General features: G+C 40.0%; 2 protein-coding genes across 5 annotated transcripts; one reads left to right on the top strand and one right to left on the bottom strand.

The window, feature by feature from the left end:
• Positions 1-3,168: 3,168 nt before the first annotated feature.
• On the top strand, positions 3,169-6,811 carry LOC133744145 (multiple C2 domain and transmembrane region protein 16). Its single transcript, XM_062172289.1, has one exon. It carries the CDS (start codon positions 3,432-3,434, stop codon positions 6,561-6,563), a length of 3,132 nt encoding a protein of 1,043 aa, XP_062028273.1. The 5' UTR covers positions 3,169-3,431; the 3' UTR covers positions 6,564-6,811.
• A 105-nt stretch (positions 6,812-6,916) lies between these two features.
• LOC133744113 (regulator of nonsense transcripts UPF3) lies at positions 6,917-14,148 on the bottom strand. 4 transcript variants are annotated; one of them, XM_062172246.1, is made up of 14 exons: positions 13,883-14,148; positions 13,034-13,140; positions 12,617-12,712; positions 12,166-12,264; positions 11,704-11,783; positions 10,670-10,768; positions 10,064-10,187; positions 8,972-9,045; positions 8,388-8,871; positions 8,158-8,256; positions 7,915-8,033; positions 7,780-7,832; positions 7,468-7,665; positions 6,917-7,359 (listed from the first exon to the last, which is right to left on the bottom strand). In XM_062172246.1, exons 1-12 carry the CDS (start codon positions 14,020-14,022, stop codon positions 7,794-7,796), a joined length of 1,560 nt encoding a protein of 519 aa, XP_062028230.1. In that variant the 5' UTR covers positions 14,023-14,148; the 3' UTR covers positions 6,917-7,359; positions 7,468-7,665; positions 7,780-7,793. The 4 variants fall into 4 exon arrangements, with proteins under 4 accessions (XP_062028230.1, XP_062028232.1, XP_062028231.1 ...); XM_062172248.1 differs by having other exon boundaries at positions 6,917-7,348; XM_062172247.1 differs by having other exon boundaries at positions 7,468-7,605.
• Between the last annotated feature and the right edge of the window lie 8,352 nt (positions 14,149-22,500).

Genomic DNA, 22,500 nt, shown 5'->3' with positions numbered 1-22,500 from the left:
GTCTAGCTCGGTTTTTTCCTAGCCGAAGTAGGAAAATATGCTAAAGTTGACTTGTCATACTTCCATAGTAGGCTTTATTTAGCCTCTAAATATATATTTCGAGCTTGTCGACAATATATAGCTTGAGCCACTGACATTGGCTCAATTTCTCCAAGACACGCCTTGTCAGGCCAAAATGTTCATTTTGGGTCCAAACACGCTGATCAATCTCAACCCAAACGTTCTTCAGCTGAGTGTAGAACACTGAAACCGCTTGTCCATCCTGCTTCATCCTCGTTGCCTTGCACAACAACTCATAGATCTGAGAGAAGTCAGATTCATTTAGATAGAGATCATTGAGCGTCTTCCAAACTTCTGCAGCAGTATCACACCCAATGATCAATTGGACCACCTCATCAGTCATGGCCTTGTACAGAATTGACAGTACAAGTCCATCAGCATCTTCCCACTTGTGGATGGCCGTATCACACCCAATGATCAATGGTACCAGTGACATGACCCATCTTGTGGATTCCACGAAGGTGGGCTGAAATCATCTTCTTCCATGTTCTGTAATTCCCAGGTCCATTCAATTTTGCTCCTCCGAATGAACCTAAGGAAGAATCCGGATTTTGAACAGAAACTTCAACTTTCTGAATACTGGAATTGCTGGTATTCCCTCCTTCGAGAAGTGGAGTATCAGGGCCAGCCATTGTAATACCAACAGAAACAATCGTGCAGTGGAATTGAGATAGAAGGTAAGTTGACAAGTCGAGAGGGATTAATCGACTAGTCAAGAAACAACAGTAAACCTTCTAAAAACCATAAAACAATCCTAACCCTCGAATTCGAGGAAGGAACAATCTCACCCTAGAGTGTGAGGAAAGAAGAATGAAGGGAAAAACAAAGAGACAAAGTCCTCTCGGATCTTTGCTCTGATACCAAGTCAAATATTGAGAAAATATTTGTGAGTGAGAATTCTTCTATATTATTCACAATTGTGTAAGGGATATATATACAAAACCCTATTGTACTATACTTGTACTACACATTAGTACAATCTAGTATAGGAAACTAATTCCTATAAGGAAACTATTGAATACACATATTCTCTAGATGACTCACGCGTCAACTAATAATGACTGACATGTCAACATAATGACTCACACGTCAACAGTTATGGCCTTACATGGTGGAAGACTACTGCGGCCAGCAAAAAGGGACCGAAACGGCCATAAGGGACTTGAACCCAAAATAAAGCAAATTGCTCGAGTTCAACACGGGTCAGCCTTGTGAAGTGTTTGGGGATATGCTGGAGCTCAATGTCTACCACGACAAAAACTGCGGCTCCACAGGCAGGGATAGCTTTCTTGGCAGGATCTGATTGAATTCCTCTCAGTTTGTCAAGAAAGACGAGGAGATCGATTCTCATCTATTCCCCCTACAAAAGAGGGGCGCATCTTCAGTTTGATTCAAGGCTACATTTGGTTAAAGATATATTACCTGGATGAGGTTTGCAACCACTACTGCAGCTGGAGGAAACCGAGGCTGCTGAACGACACTGCCTTCACCGTCTGAGACAGCACTGCCACCACCAGAATCTGAAATCAAAGAAGAAGAAGCACCTGGGTCAGAAAGCAAGAAGCCTACCGAAGAACCACCAGTCGAGACTTGAGAGTACTAATGAAGACATCTCCAGCAGTGTTAGTGGCATTATGTTTTACTCCAATTATTTCTGGAAGGTAAACAACATAAGTGTAGAGATCCAACACTCAGGCAAAAATATTGTTCATAATTGGTTTCAGACATACCTATGTGCCATGCATTTTCTTGAATTATAATGTACAGTTGGATCAGTTACTATGCTATAACACTGGTGCTGATTACAATAAGTAAAACAATGCATTATGAATTTATGATGAATAGAACAATGCATTAAAGTTCGTTCCTACAATGTGTTGGCCTAGCTATATATTCCACTTGTTTGAGACTGAAAACTGCTATTTTATATAAATGGCCTTGTCTCGCATAAGGCATAAGTCAAATATTATTGCCCTTCAAAATAATTTTCCTAATATGTTTATCCACTATGAGGCTCACCATTCACATATGCATGTTACAGAAAACAATATTTCTCACTAATGCTCAATCATGTGTATGCATATCATTGATGCATATATTATTATTATCCGATTCGTAACAAAATTTCTCATCTAAAGTCCTCATTACTGACAGAATAAGGATGCCTGATGCCATGATCTAGCACAACGATCCTAGCCCACATTAACATCTACTATTCAGCTAGAACTGTTATATATTAACTATTGTCGATCCTTGATCATCCACAAGATACTAGTCTGAATCGAACAATTTCGATCTGAAGCTCAATCTCAGAACAAAAATAGTTTAAACTTTCAAAACACAAACAAATTAAGATGCTGTACAATTACTTTTCTCAGTCAACAATTACTAAGGGATACCACCAGTAACAATACTGAAAATACATACTAGTACTGCAACAACATAAAACAGTTCATTAAGAGAGATTCTTGCGTACGTCAGCTGTCCCACGTGACGGTGCGGCTGACCAATTAGGGACCTAGTAGAGGATATTTTGGGTATTTCATTTTTAGAAATCAAGGATAGTTTCGGAAAAGAGAGAAAATTTTCTGAATTTTTAATTGATCAGTAGTACCACGTGGTGGTACGCACGTGGTACGGCTGACCCAATGCAAGAATTTCTCGTTCATTACATTTGGAAGGATGCCCATATAATTTTACTGCATTTCAATTCACATTCATTAAATTCACCGCAAGATCATGTTCAGAAAAGGCTTCTATTCCTGTAATTAATCAATAGCTTTTGAATCAAGTCAAAAGGTGCCAGTATGCCCCCATTAAGTTATCAGATCCCTGGATTTCATATATAGAAGCGTGGGAAAGAGGTTTGGGTGACTGGCTAGAGTGTCACCTTTGTCAAATCTCCAGTTATCATAAAAGCAAAAAACCAATCTAGCTTGCTAGGTCGGTGGTGACACAAAAGCTGGTCGTCTTTGAAAAAAGCTTGCCCTCAATTACTTAATTTCGAGGGAATCTTCAGGCTCTAGCTAAGCTGCTAAAGAAGAAAAATATTATAACAAGGGAATAAATCAAAGATATGCATGGGACGGCCTAAAATGTTCTTAAAGCTGCTTGGAGATCAAGTTAAGTACAGCGCAAACTTTAGTCTTTAGTTTTCTTTCTTTATCTCCCTATTCGATCCCAAACCCTCACCACTCCATTTCCTTCTTTTCCAGTTTTCCTTACCCTACAGCTAGAATCCCACTACTTTCCCATTTCTCGATCCTATAACAAAATCCCACTACATATACATTACTCTTCCTCTTCCTCACTTGATCTCACTTGATACTATGAGATATAGTAAACACTGTAAATCTTGCCACCAGTGATTAATGGCTACTGTTCGGAAGCTAATAGTTGAGGTGGTTGACGCACGCGACCTTCCGCCGAAAGACGGCCACGGCACGGTGAGTCCATACGTTGTGGTAGACTACTATGGACAGCGAAGACGAACCCAGACGGTGATCAAGGACCTGAACCCTAAATGGAACGAGCTGCTCGAGTTCAACGTCGGCAAGGCCTCCGACGCCACCGTGTTCGGGGATGTGCTGGAGCTGGACGTATATCATGATAAGAACTACGGCCCCACCACCCGGAACAACTTCCTCGGCCGGCTCCGGCTGACCTCCTCTCAGTTTGTGAAGAAAGGCGAGGAGGCTCTTATATATTTTCCTTTGCAGAAGAAGAGCCTCTTCAGTTTTATTCAAGGCGACATTGGCCTAAAGATTTATTACCTAGATGAGCCTCCTCAACCTCCTCCGCCGCCGCCGGAGGAAGCCAAGCCTGCTGAGACCACGCCGCCTCCGCCGCCGGAGGAAACTAAACCTGCTGAAGCTACCCTACCTCCACCGGCGAAGGAGGTCGCACCACCACCCCCGGAATCTGAGAAGAAAGAAGACGCAGCGCCACCTGTAACCGAGCAACCACCGCCGTCGGAAAGCGAGAAGCCTGCTGATGAACCACCGGCTGAACCGGCAGCGCAACCACCGGAAACCGCAGCTGCTGAAGTTGGAGAATCCGATCCGCCACCGCCACCTCCGCCACCAGAAATCTCAGGCGACGTGCCAGTGCCAGATCGGCATGATCATATTGAAATGATGGCAGCTTCTTCTGTATCGAAATCAGTGCCGGAAATCAATTTCGTCGGTGGAATCAACGGTCCACAGCCAATGGCTCGGCGGCCTTCAGGGGTACCCAGCTACACACAGCTGGAGCCAACCGAAAGTATGTCAATCGATCGTCCGACGTCGTTTGATCTGGTGGAGAAGATGCACTACCTCTTCGTCCGAGTGGTCAAGGCCCGGTACCTCCCCGCCAACGGCAGACCCGTCGTGAAGATCTCCGCTTCCAACTACCACGTGACGTCGACTCCCGCCAGAAAAACCAACTGCTTCGAGTGGGACCAGACCTTCGCTTTCGGCCGCCAGTCGCCGGACTCCGCTTCCATCCTCGAAGTCTCCGTGTGGGACCCGCCCGTCCCCGACCCCACCGGCATGGCCTCCGGGCACAACTTCCTCGGCGGAGTTTGTTTTGACGTGGCGGAGATCCCTCTGAGGGACCCGCCGGACAGTCCCTTGGCCCCGCAATGGTACAGACTCGAGGGAGGCGGGTCCCGCATCAACGGAGATCTGATGCTCGCCACGTGGATGGGAACCCAAGCCGACGAGTCGTTTCCCGACGCGTGGAAGACCGACACCGCTGGAAACCCTAATGCACGCGCCAAGGTGTACCAGTCCCCGAAGCTCTGGTATCTCCGAGCAACGGTGCTCGAAGCACAAGACGTTGTCCCCATAACGGCGTCGTTAAAGGAAGCCACATTCCAAGTCAAAGCCCAGCTCGGGTTCCAGTCTTTCAAGACCGAACCATCCCTCACTCGAAACGGCACGCCGTCTTGGAACCAGGACTTGATATTCGTGGCCGCCGAGCCGTTCACCGATCACTTGGTTTTCGTGCTGGAGAACAGGCAACCGAAAGGGACAGTCACATTGGGCTTTGCGAAGATACCACTCACCGCCATTGAACGACGTGTCGACGACCGGAAAGTTGCGTCGAAATGGATCAGCTTGGAGGATCCAAAAGACGAGAAGAGGGTATACAGCGGAAGAATGCACGTGCGGATTTGCTTCGACGGGGGATATCACGTGATGGATGAAGCGGCGCACGTGTGCAGCGACTACCGCCCCACGGCGAGGCAGCTGTGGAAGCCTCCGGTTGGCACCGTCGAGCTTGGTATTATCGGGTGCAAGAACTTGATACCGGTCAAGACGGTAAACGGTAAAGGATGTACAGACGCGTATTGTGTTGCTAAGTATGGGTCAAAGTGGATACGTACGCGGACCGTATGCGATAGCTTGGAGCCCAAGTGGAACGAGCAGTACACTTTCAAGGTGTTTGATCCTTGTACAGTGTTGAGTATTGGTGTTTTTGATAGCAATGGAGTCTTCGAAACAGATGGCCCAAGGGAAGCCACGCGTCTGGACTTTCGAATTGGGAAGGTACGTGTACGTATATCTACTCTGACTACGGGTAGAGTGTACAAGCATACGTATCCGTTGTTGGTCTTATCTCCGGCCGGATTGAAGAAAATGGGTGAGGTGGAGATTGCCATACGCTTTGCTCGTGTGAGTCCAACCTTGGATTTGGTCCACGCGTACTCGCAGCCTCTATTGCCGTTGATGCACCACATAAAGCCACTAGGAGTGGGCCAACAAGACATGCTGAGACGAGCGGCGGTGAAGATCGTGGCCGCACATTTATCACGATCAGAACCGCCGCTTGGACGCGAGACTGTTCTCTACATGTTGGATGCGGACTCACAAGGGTTTAGCATGAGGAAAGTTCGGGCCAATTATTTCCGGATCATCAATGTCGTAGCGGGGGTGATGGACATTGTTGGGTGGATAAACGACACGCGTTCGTGGAAGAATCCGATGGCTACTATTCTGGTGCACGCATTGTTGGTGCTGCTTGTGTGGTTTCCTGATTTGATAATCCCAACTTTGTTGTTCTACGTGTTCGCAATCGGAGCTTGGAACTATAGGTTCCGTTCTCGGGTCCCACTTCAACACTTTGATCCGAAGCTCTCATTGGCTGATACAGTTGACCGTGATGAACTTGACGAGGAGATCGATATGGTGCCAAGCACCAGATCATATGAGGTAGTACGGGCAAGGTACGACAAGCTACGGACGCTTGGGGCACGTGTGCAGACGGTACTGGGGGATTTTGCCACGCAAGGAGAGCGCGTGCAGGCGTTGGTGACGTGGCGTGATCCACGTGCGACGGGGATTTTTGTTGGACTGTGCTTTGTGGTAGCGATGATATTGTACCTGGTTCCGTCGAAGATGGTGGCAATGGCGTTCGGGTTCTATTATCTGCGCCATCCGATCTTTCGCGACCGAACGCCGTCGCCGGCTTTGAACTTTCTGCGGAGGCTTCCTTCACTGGCGGATCAACTCTTGTAGAAGTAGCAGGGTTGATTAAAATTCAGAAGCTGAGATTTGCTTTACAAAAATGATTGTTTCAGGAAGCACATAACCGATCAGGGTTTAAATTAAGCTTCTAGTTTATTTAGTAATTTTGGGCATTCAGTTTGTATTTAGGGAAGAGAACCCATGATAAAACAAATATGTAATTCTTGTAAAATATGGAATGCATTTTTGATTAGCGGCACACAGCTACAAATTCTGAATGGTGCCTATATTCTCCTGCACGTCTTAGGAGTTCGATGGCTAACTTATATGGAATAGGGTGGAATATTTGGTACAGTATATTTAAAACGAGTGAAATCATGTTGAGAGAGAATAACACTAGCAAATATAAGCAATTATGTGAATTATACCATTAGCAAATATTTAGTACAATTCATGTTTCCTTCAGCTATAACAGATATAAGCAATTAAATGGTGCTTTATACCAAAGGCTGACCAATTAACATAAGCAAATCATAACATTAGCAAATCAATTACTGTACTGTCTTAGCCTCATACAGCCCAAAGATCTGTAACAGTGTTCACCACAAGTTCAGTCAAAGGTTCTTGTACACTAGGAAGTCCACCCGCTATGCAACATGAAGCGAGTACGTCGAGTGTCTTTTTCCCACCAAATACTTCACTACTTGACCTATACATATGGCATCACAATAGAGTTCTAAAACGAAAATCGAAAGTCAACCATCTCTCATACTGTCAGCTTGTCCCTAGGACCTCACAACTTCGCACTTGTGGCTTCGGCACGAGTTGGATCACACCTAAGAAAAATCTACGTGCATTTATGTTCCAAGTTAATAAAAGAAAATAAAAAATAACACAAAAGGGTATGAGATTGCAACCAATGGATTTGAATTTTCAAAATGATATAGGCACATACCCTAATTTGGCCCAACCAAAGCTCTCCTTTTAGGTATACCTCCTTTTCCACCACATCTTCAGTGGAGGCCTCAAGCCACAATTCTAGAGATGATTGCCTTGGATATACAAACGATTGAATGATAGGATCTGATTTCACCTGCACCATGATGATTTTAAACTACACCATGATCAGGCAGGGATGGCCTGTGTTTGGTTACTAGAAAAATGGTAGCAATCAGTCATGAATTGGTTTGCATCTTTGTCATGTCCAGAAATTAAGTAACTGCATAAAAGTTGATGCATTACAAAGAAAGAAAAGATAAGCACTTACCAGAGTTGGATATTCTATGAACCGGAAGATGATTTCTGAACCCACACTTGTTTCTGCAAGCATACAGTGAAAGATTCTTAACATCAAGCTTAGGTGAATGGAAAGTGTGAAAACGTGCATGCAAGTGATGTATACCTCAGGGACACCATGAACAGCAGCACCTCTTTTAGATGACTTCCCCTCACTTATATTTAGAGAGCCATCATCTTTCGTACTAGGGGCAGTTCCACGGCGACCAAAATGTCGATGGGGACCTAGCCAAATTATAAAATCTGTTTAACAGACTTGATAATAACAAAAGTACACAGTAAAGAAAAATAAATAAATGACATGGCATAGGTTCAGGAGACTGATGTCACGCTTAGACGATATTACTGCCATTGTCTACATGAGTAAGACTACGCCCACCTGTGGAAGTTATAACTTCCCCAGTCCTGCTTCCATAAGATGTGTCAGCTTTCACTTCTCCATGGGGAACTAGAAAATCAAACAGACAGTGAGATTTGACTGGGGAGGGTGCTTTGACACAAAACTCAAGTCCTAATTAGATCTTTATACACTAGCAAACACTTGAACATCCATATATTATGTAGAGCAGCAGCCTTTACCTTCAACTGAATCAGATAGCAGTTGAGGTCGTTGTGAAGCTGAGGATGACAAATGCTCATCACTAGCATGGGAACTCTCAGCACGACGAAGAGGAGTCCAAACACCACGATCTGGTCTATCCTTGTTTCTTGTATGCTTGTCTTGCTTCTCACTAACGTTAGTTGTACCATGCACGTCCTTCTTCGTAAATTTATCAACTGTAGCCCTCCTTCTGTCCCCTTCAGAGCTCATTGAATTAGGTTCGTTATTCAACCCTAACCGTGTATTGGAGGGTCGCGACACACGCTTAATGTCCGAGTTCGGACCCAGTATTTTCTGCTGAGACTGAACTTCAGCTGAAGCTTCTCTTTGGCGTCCCTCATTATGTGAAAGTATGCTTCTGAGAAATCTTCCACTAGCATCACGCCTTTGGTTCTGCTTTGGAGCAGCTGAAACAGGAGAACTTCCTATAGATGCCTGATGTGGTGGCATACCTTCAGGAGCCTAGATAAAATTTAAACAGTAAATAGGCACGTCCAAAATAGTGGATCACACTGCAGTACTAAATTATTAAATAGTAAAATCAACTATAAAATACGCTTACAGGAGGTATTTCCCGCTTAAGTAGGATTTTTGTCCTTCCAGAGTCCGCAATCACAGGGATTCCCGAAACAGAACCTTCATTGATGGACATTATTAATAAGAAAAACATACAGAATCCAGCAGAAAGAAAAAATAACAAAAATACACATTTTTTTGGTCTTATGCAAGCAAATATCATATACATAGCAAAATGGTTATATTAAATGATATACAATGATCTACATGGTACGTCACATATTAGTTCATTCTGCACCCATTCCAATTTGCAGAGATATCAAAACAGGTTTTATATCTAGGCCTGTGAAACATACAATCAGCAATAACCAAATGACATCATCCAGAAAACTTCCTGAACATTTCAAGTATGAGACGCAAGATTTCTGGGAGTTTGGGTGAAAGGGGGAGCACATGTGGCCATCATCCAAAACTGGGGCTTTGAGTAGGCTCAATTGCAAGGATCAGTCTGACAGTGTTCAGAACAATATACTACTGTATCATCCAAATTTGGATCCAAATCCAACAGTTATAATAAAACTTGCAACTGAACTCACATTCAATTCAAAGTCCAACAAAATCACCATTAAAAGTTCCATACAATACACTCATCATATGCTTGGAAACCATAGATAAATTTTGATGTTTGAACCAATGATTATTAAAATCAAGTTTTGATTTGAATCTAATAAATCATACAACTTCCCAAATTTGATCCACTTATACCTGGATTGTTAGAATCAAAATCAAATTTGAACCATCAGACTTATTCTGAATGATAGCTTCAGATCTTTGACCTGATAACTGACAACCCTATCTAACACATTACAGCACCATCATCACACATCAGTAAATACTGAGGATGAAAATATCACCTGCAACCACTGAATCTAGACTATAAGAAAATATCACTTGCACCTTTAAACCTATACACTAAAACCTATACTATAAGAAAATATCACTTGCAACCAAATGATACTGGGCAATAGTTGTTTCAAACTCTGAACAAAAATTAATGCCAAAAATTCCTCTATGAGGACACACACAATAAACAGTGATTGCCTAAGGAAAAAAAGTGAAAGAAAAGAACAGTAAATACCAATTTCATTTCCCATCGTATCTTTTCCACTTGAACTAGCCAATTGATCCTCTCGCCTGGGCACCAAATTGAAAGTTGACCTGTCCTTTCGACTTGTATATTTAGCTGCATCCTTTAATATGTACTGTCAATCACAAGCCCACAAAGGTAATTAGAATTTAGTAGTTCTTCAATATTCCATGCGACAACATGATGGTACATGCAGCATTGTAAAACATATGAACCGGTAACGGAAAGCAAAGTCAAAAGCATATTTTGCCTATAAAGCTGAATCCATACAAAAGAACCCTTGACAAGTAAATCTCAAGATGCTCTACCCAAATTAACTACCTCCCATAAACACCAGCATGAGTGGGAATTAGTTACAAGTTACAAACATTCCAAAAAACATACAGATTTTCCTCTTCTTAATATTGAATTATAAATTGCTCAAGAGTGAAAATTCTAGGCTGCATGCAAATGATGATACTAAGAAAACAATCGATTTTCTTTTCATTGATATAAAATATTTCTAGCATTATAAACTTTTATGAAATTCAACCTCAAATTGATGCGTAAACAATTTCAACTATTATTATAAAATCCACATATAACAGAAGCACGTGCCTTTTTCTTCTCAGAGACCCGTTTTGTAGAAGTTGAGCCACGTTTGCTAAAAGATGTGGCCCCAGTTCTTCTTCTCACCTTCCGAACAACTGATGAAATCTATCATCAAACAAAATATTCAATAACTCAGAGGAATCCCAAGATATAAACTACAATAACCTTAACTGAAGAAAACGAAAACAAGCATACTATATCATTATGAAACAATCCAAAAATTCGTACGAGTAAAGATTGAGAAAATATAATGCACGCCTGATATGATATAATTTACTGACTGATTGATTTACCGCACCCCCAGTTATTTCAAACCCATAATGCACCCCCAAGAAACTAGACCCTAACATTTCAGAGTATTTAGAAGTACAATGGGAATTTAACTGCCCATACTCAGGTATCTACTCCAAAGTTATGTCTGTTCTTTTTGACTAATTTTAAAGGAAAAAGAGCACCGCTATTAAAGAGAAAATAAGGTAAAAAGATGCACAAGTCCATCTAAGGTAAAGTCCTACCATAGTGTACCAAAATTAAGTTGATTCAACTCAAAACTCCCCTAATACGATGAAATGCACCAAAGGGAATATCCATAAAGTGATTATACAAAGATAGCAGAGTCCCAAATATAGCTCTAGACTACCATGTGTATTCTACAGTTCTATCTTAATTTTAACCATCTATGTTTTCAAAGATGACTGGATGTGGTCAGCACTAAAAATTGTAAGCCAAACATAGATACTAATTAGGCATACTAGCATATCCAAAGACGCGCATGTGTGCAAGGATTATTGCGTAAAATTTAGAAGCCAATAACTTTTATTGATTAGGTAGTTTATAACTTCATTAAAGTATCAGAAATTCATTGATAAGTCACCTAATTTTTTAGTCATTTAGCAAAATTAATATGTTATAGCCTCCACAGTCAGTCAAAAGCTTACACAAATTTTTGGATAATAAAAGCATGATCAATTGATTCCCAGGATTGTACTCTTCAATACACACACAGACACAAACATATAAATAACTTTTAGTGACATTACCTGGGTTCCACTTCCGATAGCTCGTTTCTGACGAACATATTCCATCAAGGGTGTAACAATAGGAGCTTCTTTTGCAGCACCTAAAAAGGGACAGTGGAATGGTGTCAAATAGGGAAACTAATCTTAACTGAATGTTAGTTCAGTAAGATATTTTCTCAAAATCGAAGGGAGGGGGCTGGGAACTTTCTGGATAGACTAGAATACTAATACAGCCAATCCTGCTAGTCTAACAACCTATCAAGAGGCTCATAAGAAAATGAAACTGAAAGTTCTTCCTCAATTTTCTTTTCATATTGGGAGAAAAGCAGCAAAAGGTCTCACGTCCTAAATCTATATGATGAATCTGAGGTGGAGTCTGGGAACAAAAGGTAGCAGGAAAAGCAGTGAGGATATTTTCAATGAAATACCATTATTCTCACGACACAGACACAAGTACATAGAATCAGCAAACATATAACTAACCAGCTTGTTCAGCTTCCTTTCTTTCCAGCTGTATTTCTGCACTAGGAAGATGCTCAGCAGGCTTTGCAATATGTTTCAGGAACTCCAAATAATCGGGATCTACATTTGTCAGTCAGATCATGGTAGCATAAGAACTGTATCATTAATAAAAACAAAAGAGCTATCCATGTAATAATTAATTACTCATGAACTAAATACCCATTTGATATTTCTCTCCTGTTTCCTATAACTAGAGAAAGCATGAGAGAGAGAGAGATAGAGAGAAAGAAAAAGAAAAATTATTGCCAAATAAAAACTAACGCAAAAAGTTAGCTCTAGTTTTAATAATATTTGCTCTTCCTTTCTTCTTCACCTCTCTCATCTCCATTTTAGATCTCTCTCTCTTTCTGTTCTTTCTTTTATCTTCAAATGAATAAACAAAAAAATTATATAAGGAAGCCAAACTCAGTACCTTTATATATGGTCCCTTCACGACCATCCTTTTTGTTACTTGGCTTGGGAACACGCTGTGAAGGTGCATATTCAACTATAGACTTGAACTGAGTCCCTAAAAGAAATAAAATAACAGTCTCAAGCTATAAAATCTACTCCGAGAATATAGAAACAGAATAAGAATGAGATTCGAACACTGCAATTCACATATTCATTTACTATTGAAAGGATAAAAAAGTCTCCATTCAGTATTTCCATAGCAACTGCTTTTTGGTACCAGTGCAGAGAAACATTCATATAGATCAATACTACCATAGCTTATTACAAAAGATAAAAAAAAATGCATCAAGTAAGATTCACTGAAGCCACAAACTAAACCTATGAAAGCTCAAGATGTTTAAAACATAGTAAAAACTATTATACTCCATTACATTACCTTTCTCATTAACAAATACATGACCGTCAAAGAATTCCGCAAACTCAAAAACATCTTCAGGTCGCTTAAACTCAATGTAGGCTCGAGAATACCTCTGATGCTTATGGCTGCAACAAAAGAAAGCTCTGTAAAACTCCTTAGATTATTTGCATAAAAACAAAAACAGAGAGAACAAAACTTTCAGTTTCAAAACCTAATTTCCATGCATCACGACTTCCACCATCTAAGAATCCACCCAAATGGGTAAATCATTCAACAACTGCTTTCAACATCTTTTAGCAAATCGAAAAATAGAAAGGAACAAAATTCCAAAGTGCAAGCTAACAAACTGACAGTAAAACCCCATAATCCAAACTTCAATTCTTTTGAACTCAACACTTTGTCAGTTACAAAATCCAAGAATTAATGCAAAAGAACAATCAAAACTCATCAAATCACTCCCAAACTCTAATTAAACAGTCATCTGAGCATGTCTAAACTACCAAAACATCTTCGTCCCGGAAATTTAACCTCTTTACATTTCCCCAACCCAAAAACCAGTCTCAACAGAACCATTTTCAAAGCATGCATATCTCTCCCAAATCAAATTGCCCATCCAATTTTTGCTTCCACAAGCACCATTAAGGCCTACAAATCACTTCGAACCCTCCCTAAAAAACCCAAAACAACAGCCGCAACTAAAAATCCCATATACCTAACAAACACGAAAGACCCATCCCCACATTCAAGGTAAAAAATCAGCCCCATACAAAACAAGATTCACACTCCTCCTCAACCTAATTTTCCCACGAGGGCATAGTGATCAGATAAATTGAAAGATGTTGAAAAAGAAAGCGAAGAGGGCTTGACCTATTTTTTCCGGGACGGAAGCAAAACCAGTTGTGGCGGTCACCGAAGAGGTGGTCGATTTGCTGAAAGAAATCGGACTGAGACAGAGACGGAGGCAGGTGGCGAACTAACACCTTCGTTCTCACCGAGGGGTCCTTCATCGTCGCCACAATTTTGCATTCAACACACAACAGTCTTGTGAGATTTTTCTTTTACGCTTTCTGGGTCCTCTGTTTCCTTTCTCAATTTCAGTTTATAATCTTTGGCGACAAAGAATTCTATGAGTAGTGAGTTTGGAGGAGAAATAAAAATATATATTCTTTTTTTTTTTTAAAAAAAGTATAATATTCTTTATTACTTTTATAATTTTAAATAACAAAATAACAGCAAAACAAAAATAATAATAATGAAAAATACTTAATAAAAATAATAATAATGAAAAATACTTATATCCAAAGCAGTTTGACATGTGTGTTCAAACTCTCATATTCTTAACCATGTGCTTCAGCATGACAATATGTCCAATAGAGGTTCTCGGATTCTGTTCAATCAATCACTCTGCCGATTACAGTTTTCAATATGAAAATTCAAGTGATTGAAAAACGATGTTGGATGAGTTGAAACCATTGAGTTTTGCGATGTTTAAGCGATTCAAAATCATGCAACACCAGCACACTAAATCATACAACAACTTTTTCCCCGAGCAATTGATAGCAAATTCCAAATTCAAAAGTAATTAGAACATTAGCATAAAATTAAATGATGGATCCACCACTTTTAGGTGATGTTTGTTACATGGGATTGGATGGGATTGGATGGGCTTATCTAATATAACAAGGATTATCCCTTGTTTGGTGTGACCCGGGACTCATTTAAATGAGACTCTAGAGTCCCAAAAACGGAGTCAACCCCTTCTTCCAGAGTGACACCAAAACTCATCGAACTGTGGAAGCTTCCTTCTTCGCTTCAACCTCGCCTCGTCATTCTCACCTCTTTACTTGCAATTCTTCTCCATCTGAGCATCTGGATCTTTTGGGTTTTCAATTTCTTGTCATCAATTCCTTATTTCTTATCATTGTCTGGGTTTCTGGTTCTTCGATGGTGCTCTCTCTCTCTCTCTTTCTCTCTGCAATTTCATGGAGGTACCAATGCTTTGTGGGTTTCCAGCAAAGGACGAGTTGCTGAAACACTAGAAATTGACCTCCGTCTTGCGATCCAGATTTCCAGCAAAGGACGAGTTCCAGCAAAGGCCGTCTTGCGAATTTGAGTAGGAATTGGAATGGTTAGATGGTTTCAAGAGAAACTGAGAATGCCCAGAACGTTTGAAGAGGGTTTTGCAACCGGAGGAAGAATTGAAGAGTTTTGCCCAGAAATTGGCTGCAAGAATTGAAGAGTTTGAGATAGAACCAATTCAATTCCAGGTATGGAAGAGGGTTTTGCAATTTGTGTTTGATTTGCTTGCTTCTATTGTTGAGACAAACCCAATTTTGTTGTGAATTGTGAGGATTGTGCATATGATTCATGGATGATTGTGCATATGATTCATTAGTTGCTTCTGTGTTCTTTCTTGCTGCTCCTTAGTCCTAGACAGTGCCAAACATGATTCATGGCTTATTATTGCATAACCCAAGTTAAAGGAGTCCAGGACTCTTGTAGAAATTAAGGTCAGGAGTGATAGTCCGATGAAACAAACACAGCCTTAGACTCTTTTATCAAAGACTAGCCTACTTTACCACTCCAAAAAAAAAAATCACAAACAAACCAAATGAAGAGAGAATTTCAAGGAAGATGCGGTTAATTTAATATTTAGTTATTAATGTACCTTAGTTCTACTTTCTTAGGTGGCAACCTAATCCTTTCAATATTCATTTGGATAAGTGCGTCCATTGCGGCCAACACTGTCTCTCACTCAGAATTTGTAATTTGCTTCCTCTGTTGTTGAGCTTGATTTGGAATATGGGTTAGGATGAGAAACACTAAAATTTAAAATATTTTGATTTCATATGTAGCTTAAGAAAACACTAAAATTTGAAATAACTAATACGTAAAATCTAACTAACGTAACAATAGAATTGAGAAATCATTTATAAGTCCATATTCTCAACCATGCTGGTTTGTCCAAGTGAGATTCTTGAATTATGTTTAATCAATCACCCAAGTTTAGTTTTTGACATGAAAATTCAACTAATTGAAAAGCGATGCTAGATGAGTTGAAACGATGCATTGAGCCTTACGATGCTTAAGTGATTCAAAACCATGCAACACCAACACACTAAATCATACAACAATTTTTTCCCCCAGCAACTGATAGCAAATTTCAAATTCAAAGGTGATTAGAACATTACTGTAAAATCATATGATTGATCCACCACTTTTAGAATCTTTTGTCAAAGACTAAGCTATCCTACTACTCCCCAAAAAATGAAAATAGAAATCGTAAACAAAACAAACAGAGAGAGAATAATGAAGATGAAGATGCGGTTAATTTAATATTTAGTTATTAATATACCTTAGTTGTACTTTCTTCGGCGGCGATTTAGACCTTGTCTTTCAATGTTCATTTGGAGGAGAGCGGCACTGCGGCCAATACTGTCTCTCACTCAAGCTTTGTAATTTGCTTCATTTGTTGTTGAACTTTATTTGGAATATGGGTTAGGATGAGAGGTGACGGGAGATTTTTGATGAAATTTGAAATTATTAGTAAGATGAGAGATGGCGGATGATCTTGGACATGATTTAGAATGAGAATTAGGATGGGATGTGGCTGAAGATGTTGTAGGATAGGTTGTGTCGGATGATGTTGGACGAGATTTGAAATGGGGATATAATGAGAGGTAGGATGAACAATTATTGGAATGAGAGCAGGATGGAGGTTGGATGAGAGCTAGTTAAACAACGTTGATTCCAGATATTTGATTTAAAACAAGAGTTTTTTGCACCAACAGTGTCTAGACACTTTGAGAACTATCAAAATGATACATGGACTTTAAAACTTATCAATATGATGCCTAGACTTATATTTTCTTGTCAATGTAGTAGCACAACTTTCCATCATGGCACTATCAAATTGACCACGTGTGACGCACGTGAAGCCGAAAAAGAGAGCTAAATGACTGATGTGCCATCAAGTTGTTTTTTTATCTGAACAATGATTTAATATGAATAAAATACTTAATCTAAATGAATTTCATAATTAATTCTAAAAAAAAAAAAAATTATAATCAAGAAAGGAAAAATTAAAAAAAAATTCTTTTTCTCCCTCATTCATCATCAGGTACCCATAACTGTTCTTCGTCGGGAACATTTTTGATTTCATCTCCCATCAAATCCAACCTCCTACAATACCAGCGTCAAGCAGTTCTTCCATCTCCATTGCCCACTTGAAGCACCAAATGTCTCTCTCCCCTCTATCCAACACTCCCATTAGAAGTAAAATAACATTCAATTCAATCATAAATCATAGATTCAAATTCATGACGAAACTCTGGAACCTTTGTTTAATAATTTGTCGGAAATCTTGAAAATCCGAACTCACATCGGAATCGTCTCAAACTCCAAGGGTTTCATCGACTCAATAATTATAACGACCTAATGTAAAATCACGACAATCTAACGGTCAGATTATTACGAATTCATACTTGAATTTCCGAAACTTTGGGAGTTTCGATCACTCACTAAATGCTACCAATGGTAACAAAGATTACATCAATATGATCTTAGGCGCTGAGCTCTACTTAATGTCCTAAAACAAAAGATAAAAGGAGGTAGCACGCTTCCTCGCACGACGACACTTCAACCCCAATTCGGGGGTCGAACCCTATGCCAATTCAATAATAACAACGAGCCCAACAGTTCTTCTAAATATAGCAAAGCTCAAATTCGAGTTTAGAAGCTAGAATTTATTGCGAAATTTACGGGAATCTAAAATTTCAATCGTTCGATTTGTCCTCCACAAGTCGCAACGGTGAATGAAATTTATATGGTTAGAATTAGAGTGAAGCAAGCTCCAAAATCCAGGTCATCTCGTTGTCTATGGTGGCCAGAAACTGGATTTCCGATTGGGTCAACCGTGTGGTATGTTGAAGCCCTCTTTACGTCTATTTACTCCGCTCGCCAACTGTTGGTGGAAAGGGAGGCCGGAATGTCACCAGCGTGGAGAGGCGTTCTAAACGACGCCGTTAGGAAGCCTGAAATGGCCGGACTGTGGAGGAAGGACCTGGTTATGAAAACGGGTTGAGTCAGAGGCCAGGTCGTGTCTGTGTTGTCCGATCTGTGGGAGAGTGAGAGATAGCTACCCTAAAACTGTCACGCCCCTGATTTTAAACACAATTAAAATCGATATATAACCCCATAATTACATATGCGTGTTCGTTCAGCCATCAATACAAAATACCTGAAATTTTTTTGCCTTTCAACTACATACATATTGATGCCCTGAACCCACAAAGTTAATATACACTCACTCCACAGAGTTATATATTACACATGCTTACGAATTAAATTGTCAACAACAAAATAAAACTTAAATGCTCCTCAGAGCTCACTACAAACGGAAGTCTTTATAACGGTAAGGTCACATAATTGGCTTCCTACTGTAAAGCTGCAAGCACGCCACCTCAGCTTCAGCCACGATTACCCTGACTTACAGGATTAACCCCTACACTGTTTGAATGGTGTACCGGGTTGCCACACAACAAACCCGGTAAGCTTTTGCAAGCCCGTATGAGTATCTCCAAACCACACATGCACAACTCGCTCAACGAGGAAACCCATCAACTCATAAAAGGAACACACACCCTGTTTTCCCAAAACAACTCATTCTTTTCCCAAAAGAAACAACTCGAGTCACCCCGTGACTGAAATCATATCAATTGAAAACTCTGACAATTCAATATGATAAACAAGTCCTTCCCGGACATTTAAAAGAAAGAATCCCCGAAACTCTCTTTTAAAAAGACATACTCAAATCAACACAGGTCATCCCGTGACAAAATCATAATAATTGAAACTCTGACAATTAAATATGATACACAAGCCCTCCCAGGACATTTAAAAGAAAGAATCCCCGAAACTCCCTTTTAAAAAGACATTCTCAAATCAACACTAGTCACCCCGTGACAAAATCATAATAATTGAAACTCTAACAATTAAATATGATACACAAGTCCTCCCAGGACATTTAAAAGAAAGAATCCCCGAAACTCCCTTTTAAAAAGATATTCTCAAATCAACACAAGTCACCCGTGACAAAATCATAATAATTGAAACTCTGACAATTAAATATGATACACAAGTCCTCCCAGGACATTTAAAAGAAAGAATCCCCGAAACTCCCTTTTAAAAAGACGTACTCATGAGCATCAGATAGCTCCTCGCTACCCCCATGATGTACCATGGTAACAGACTAGAGCTCTAACTGATCGTATCCACTCACCCGGCCAAAGGTGTGGAGTCCCGATATATTTGCCTGAGGTCACTCCCAGCAACCTCGAATCCTCAGACCTCCCCGGTCATTAGATCAACACATTTCAAAGCGGTCACTCAGGACCAAAAGTTACTCAACTCTCAAAGGAGATGTCACCCCGTGACCTTCGATCATCAGACCTCCCCGGTCGTCAAATCAAAACATTAAATCAAATCAAAAGGAGAAATCACCACTTGTGATTCTCAGATCTTCCGACCCCCGGTCGTTAGATCAAAACATTCAAATCACATCAAAGCAACTCACACCAAATCTTGACACTTTTCAAACAATAGAAATTCTCAATTTCTACACAATGTTTCCCGAAAAGTCAAGCCTCAAAACAATAGAATGAAACCCATCAATACCTATTGCTTAATTCACCCATCAACCCACAAGAATATACATATTTCACATAAATATATATATATATATATATATATATATATATATATATACGTAGTCATCCGCTCAGGAATGCCTACTAATACCAACTATATTTTGCAGTTAACTAAATAACTCTCAAAAGAACTATGGTAACTTCGTTCGTGAATGAACGTAGTGAGATTACTCACCTCGAAACTCCCGTTGTGTCTTCAATACAGAACAAAGCAGCCAAACCACAAAACAACTGTCCAAGAGTACTTCCCAAGTACCTAATCACATATGGTTTCAACTTAGTAACGATTCACAAACGATTTAAGTTCGAAACCCCTGTTTTGAACTAAAATCCCCAAAGTGGCGCCAATCAAGGCGACACCACATCCGAGACCTCCCAAAGTCTCCGGAATACATCCACGGTCGATACGTCCAACCCACACGTCGATTGGACGCTCGGATCCTCACGGATCAAATAAATCAACCGGTATGAAATCGTAAAAATCATAACAATTTCATACGAACTCCAAAATATGCGTATTATATATCAAAACGCTCGTATCGACGAGTAGAAGACATATAACACTAGAAACAGTCTCATACATGGCCGGAACACCGCCACAGGTGGTGGCGCACCTCCGCCGGCCAAAACTTAATATTTCCCAAAACTCCCAACATCAAAAAGCTTCATCTAAGCATGCTTGTAAATTTTCATAACTAGCTCGAAGTCAGAAAACAAGCATAAAGGATCGAAAACTACCTCACAAGCTTTGAATTTATGCTCAATCTGAGTTGAACCGATTTCCACGTAAATCGATCCAAACAAACACCATAGATCGATCAAGAAAGCTCCCACGAACCCAAAGATGGAAGCTTGAAGCCGTGCCGTCGCCGGAGCTAGGATTTCCGGTCGGGTTCGAAATCACCCAACTGCACCGCCTTCTACCGCCGCAACCACCGAGAATCGGCGCTAGAGGACACCACAAGGACGACCAGATGGAGGAGACGATCCAATCTGGAAAGTTTCGTTGCCGGAGACCGCCGCAGTTCGCCGGAAAAGCCGGGTCGGGTCGGCTGGGTCCGGGTTGGGTCTGTCGGATTTCTTCGATTCTGAAGGTGCTGCCGAGAGAGAAGAGAGAGAAAAGAGATATTTCTGGAAATGGAAATATGGAATTATGAAAGAATTTCTGATTTTTCTCTATTTATACTAAAACGGAAACTTCTTCCGCTAGCCATAACTTTCTCATACGAACTCCGATTGACGCGTTCCGCATGTCCACGAACTCGTATCAACGCGCTCTACAACTTTCATGAAGGAAGTTTTCAGAGATACTCAACATATCAAAAGTCAACCTTGAGCCCCCCCCTAAAGTCATACTTTCCGAATAAAAATTCGTCCAAAACACTTCCGCTCCATCCACGAGCCACGAAATCGTCCAATAAACACAAATTAGATTCCGGAAAATCCTCGGAAAATAAATACGAATTTCTGGGGCATCACAAAAACGTTGGGGTTCCTCCTATTTATAGTAATCATGGGAAATGTCGATACATGTAGAAGTATTCAAAAAATCCGATGTAGCAATTCGACTCTCGTAGACCACAACTCACTCAAATAAAGTTCGATTTTAGTGTGTCACGTGTCCACGGACTCGGTTTAACGTCCTCTACAACTTTTATAAAGGAAGTTTTCTCAATGGACAACAGAAGAAAAAGTTAACTTTTTGGAGCTCCCTAAAAGCTCGAAATGAATGTAAAAATAAAGATAATGATTGTTTACCATCCAAATGACCAGTAAACTAGTAAATCTTGATACGAGGTGTAATAGGTTTCTTGTCTATAAATATGGTAATCATACTTATGACGTGAACTTTTAGTAAACTATAAGTAATAGTGTATGATTGCCTTAACGTATCTCTAATAAGATTACATATTCAGGATAACCTTTGAAATTCACCTTTAATGCTTCGGCGAAGAACTCTTATAGATAGAGTTTAGACCATCATTTCGAACCACTAATTTCTTCAATGGAAGAGACAGTATGGTTAGTACCCTTATAATGCTCAATTCCGACAAACTAAGATGATTGCTGAACTCTCTGGCGGATAACAATTAATCAATTCATGAATGAAAATTGTCTCACATTTTCTTCAAAATGAAAAATATAATAAGATTTCTAATTAACTATTTAATAACAAGAGGGATTTACTAATAAAGTAAACTGCTCCAGTTTAATACCCATGCGCAGAGATAATTGCATCAAAGACCATGCGGTCTCTTTATTTGTTCCCCAACATGAATTAAACACTAAAGTTTTCGTTAATTACCAAATTACCACCGTATCTTTAAATTGATCAATAATTATGGAATCGCCATCCCTGTTTAAATAAGCTTGATGCAATAAAAATAATTAAAAAAAAAAACTTTCTGGGTCAGCTTCCATTGCTCAACTATTTATATCTAAACCAAGGCTGTACCAAAAAAAAAAAAAAACCAAGGCAACATTATACACAAAATATATTAAACACCTTCAATTTTGATAACTAACAATTTCCAACACTGATTTTGTACTATATCAGTATATTTACTCCTTTGTTAAATTGTTGGTCTTTGCTGTTGATCTTCGTGATCTTGAATTTTTTGCCTTTCCATATTTTCTCCTTTTTGTTTGCACTTACAAAGTTAATGTCTTTATTATATGGACCTTTCTCTTCATAGGCATTGTAAAACTGCAAATGAAAAATATTTGAACTCATTAACATTCAGTGAGCCAAGTACAAATATCTTCATTCAAAAGACA

The sequence above is a fragment of the Rosa rugosa genome, chromosome 4 (assembly GCF_958449725.1).
Source record: "Rosa rugosa chromosome 4, drRosRugo1.1, whole genome shotgun sequence".
Lineage (NCBI taxonomy): Eukaryota > Viridiplantae > Streptophyta > Magnoliopsida > Rosales > Rosaceae > Rosa > Rosa rugosa.
Note: the sequence above shows the minus strand (reverse complement) of the source record. Positions and strands in the feature narration are given on the sequence as shown.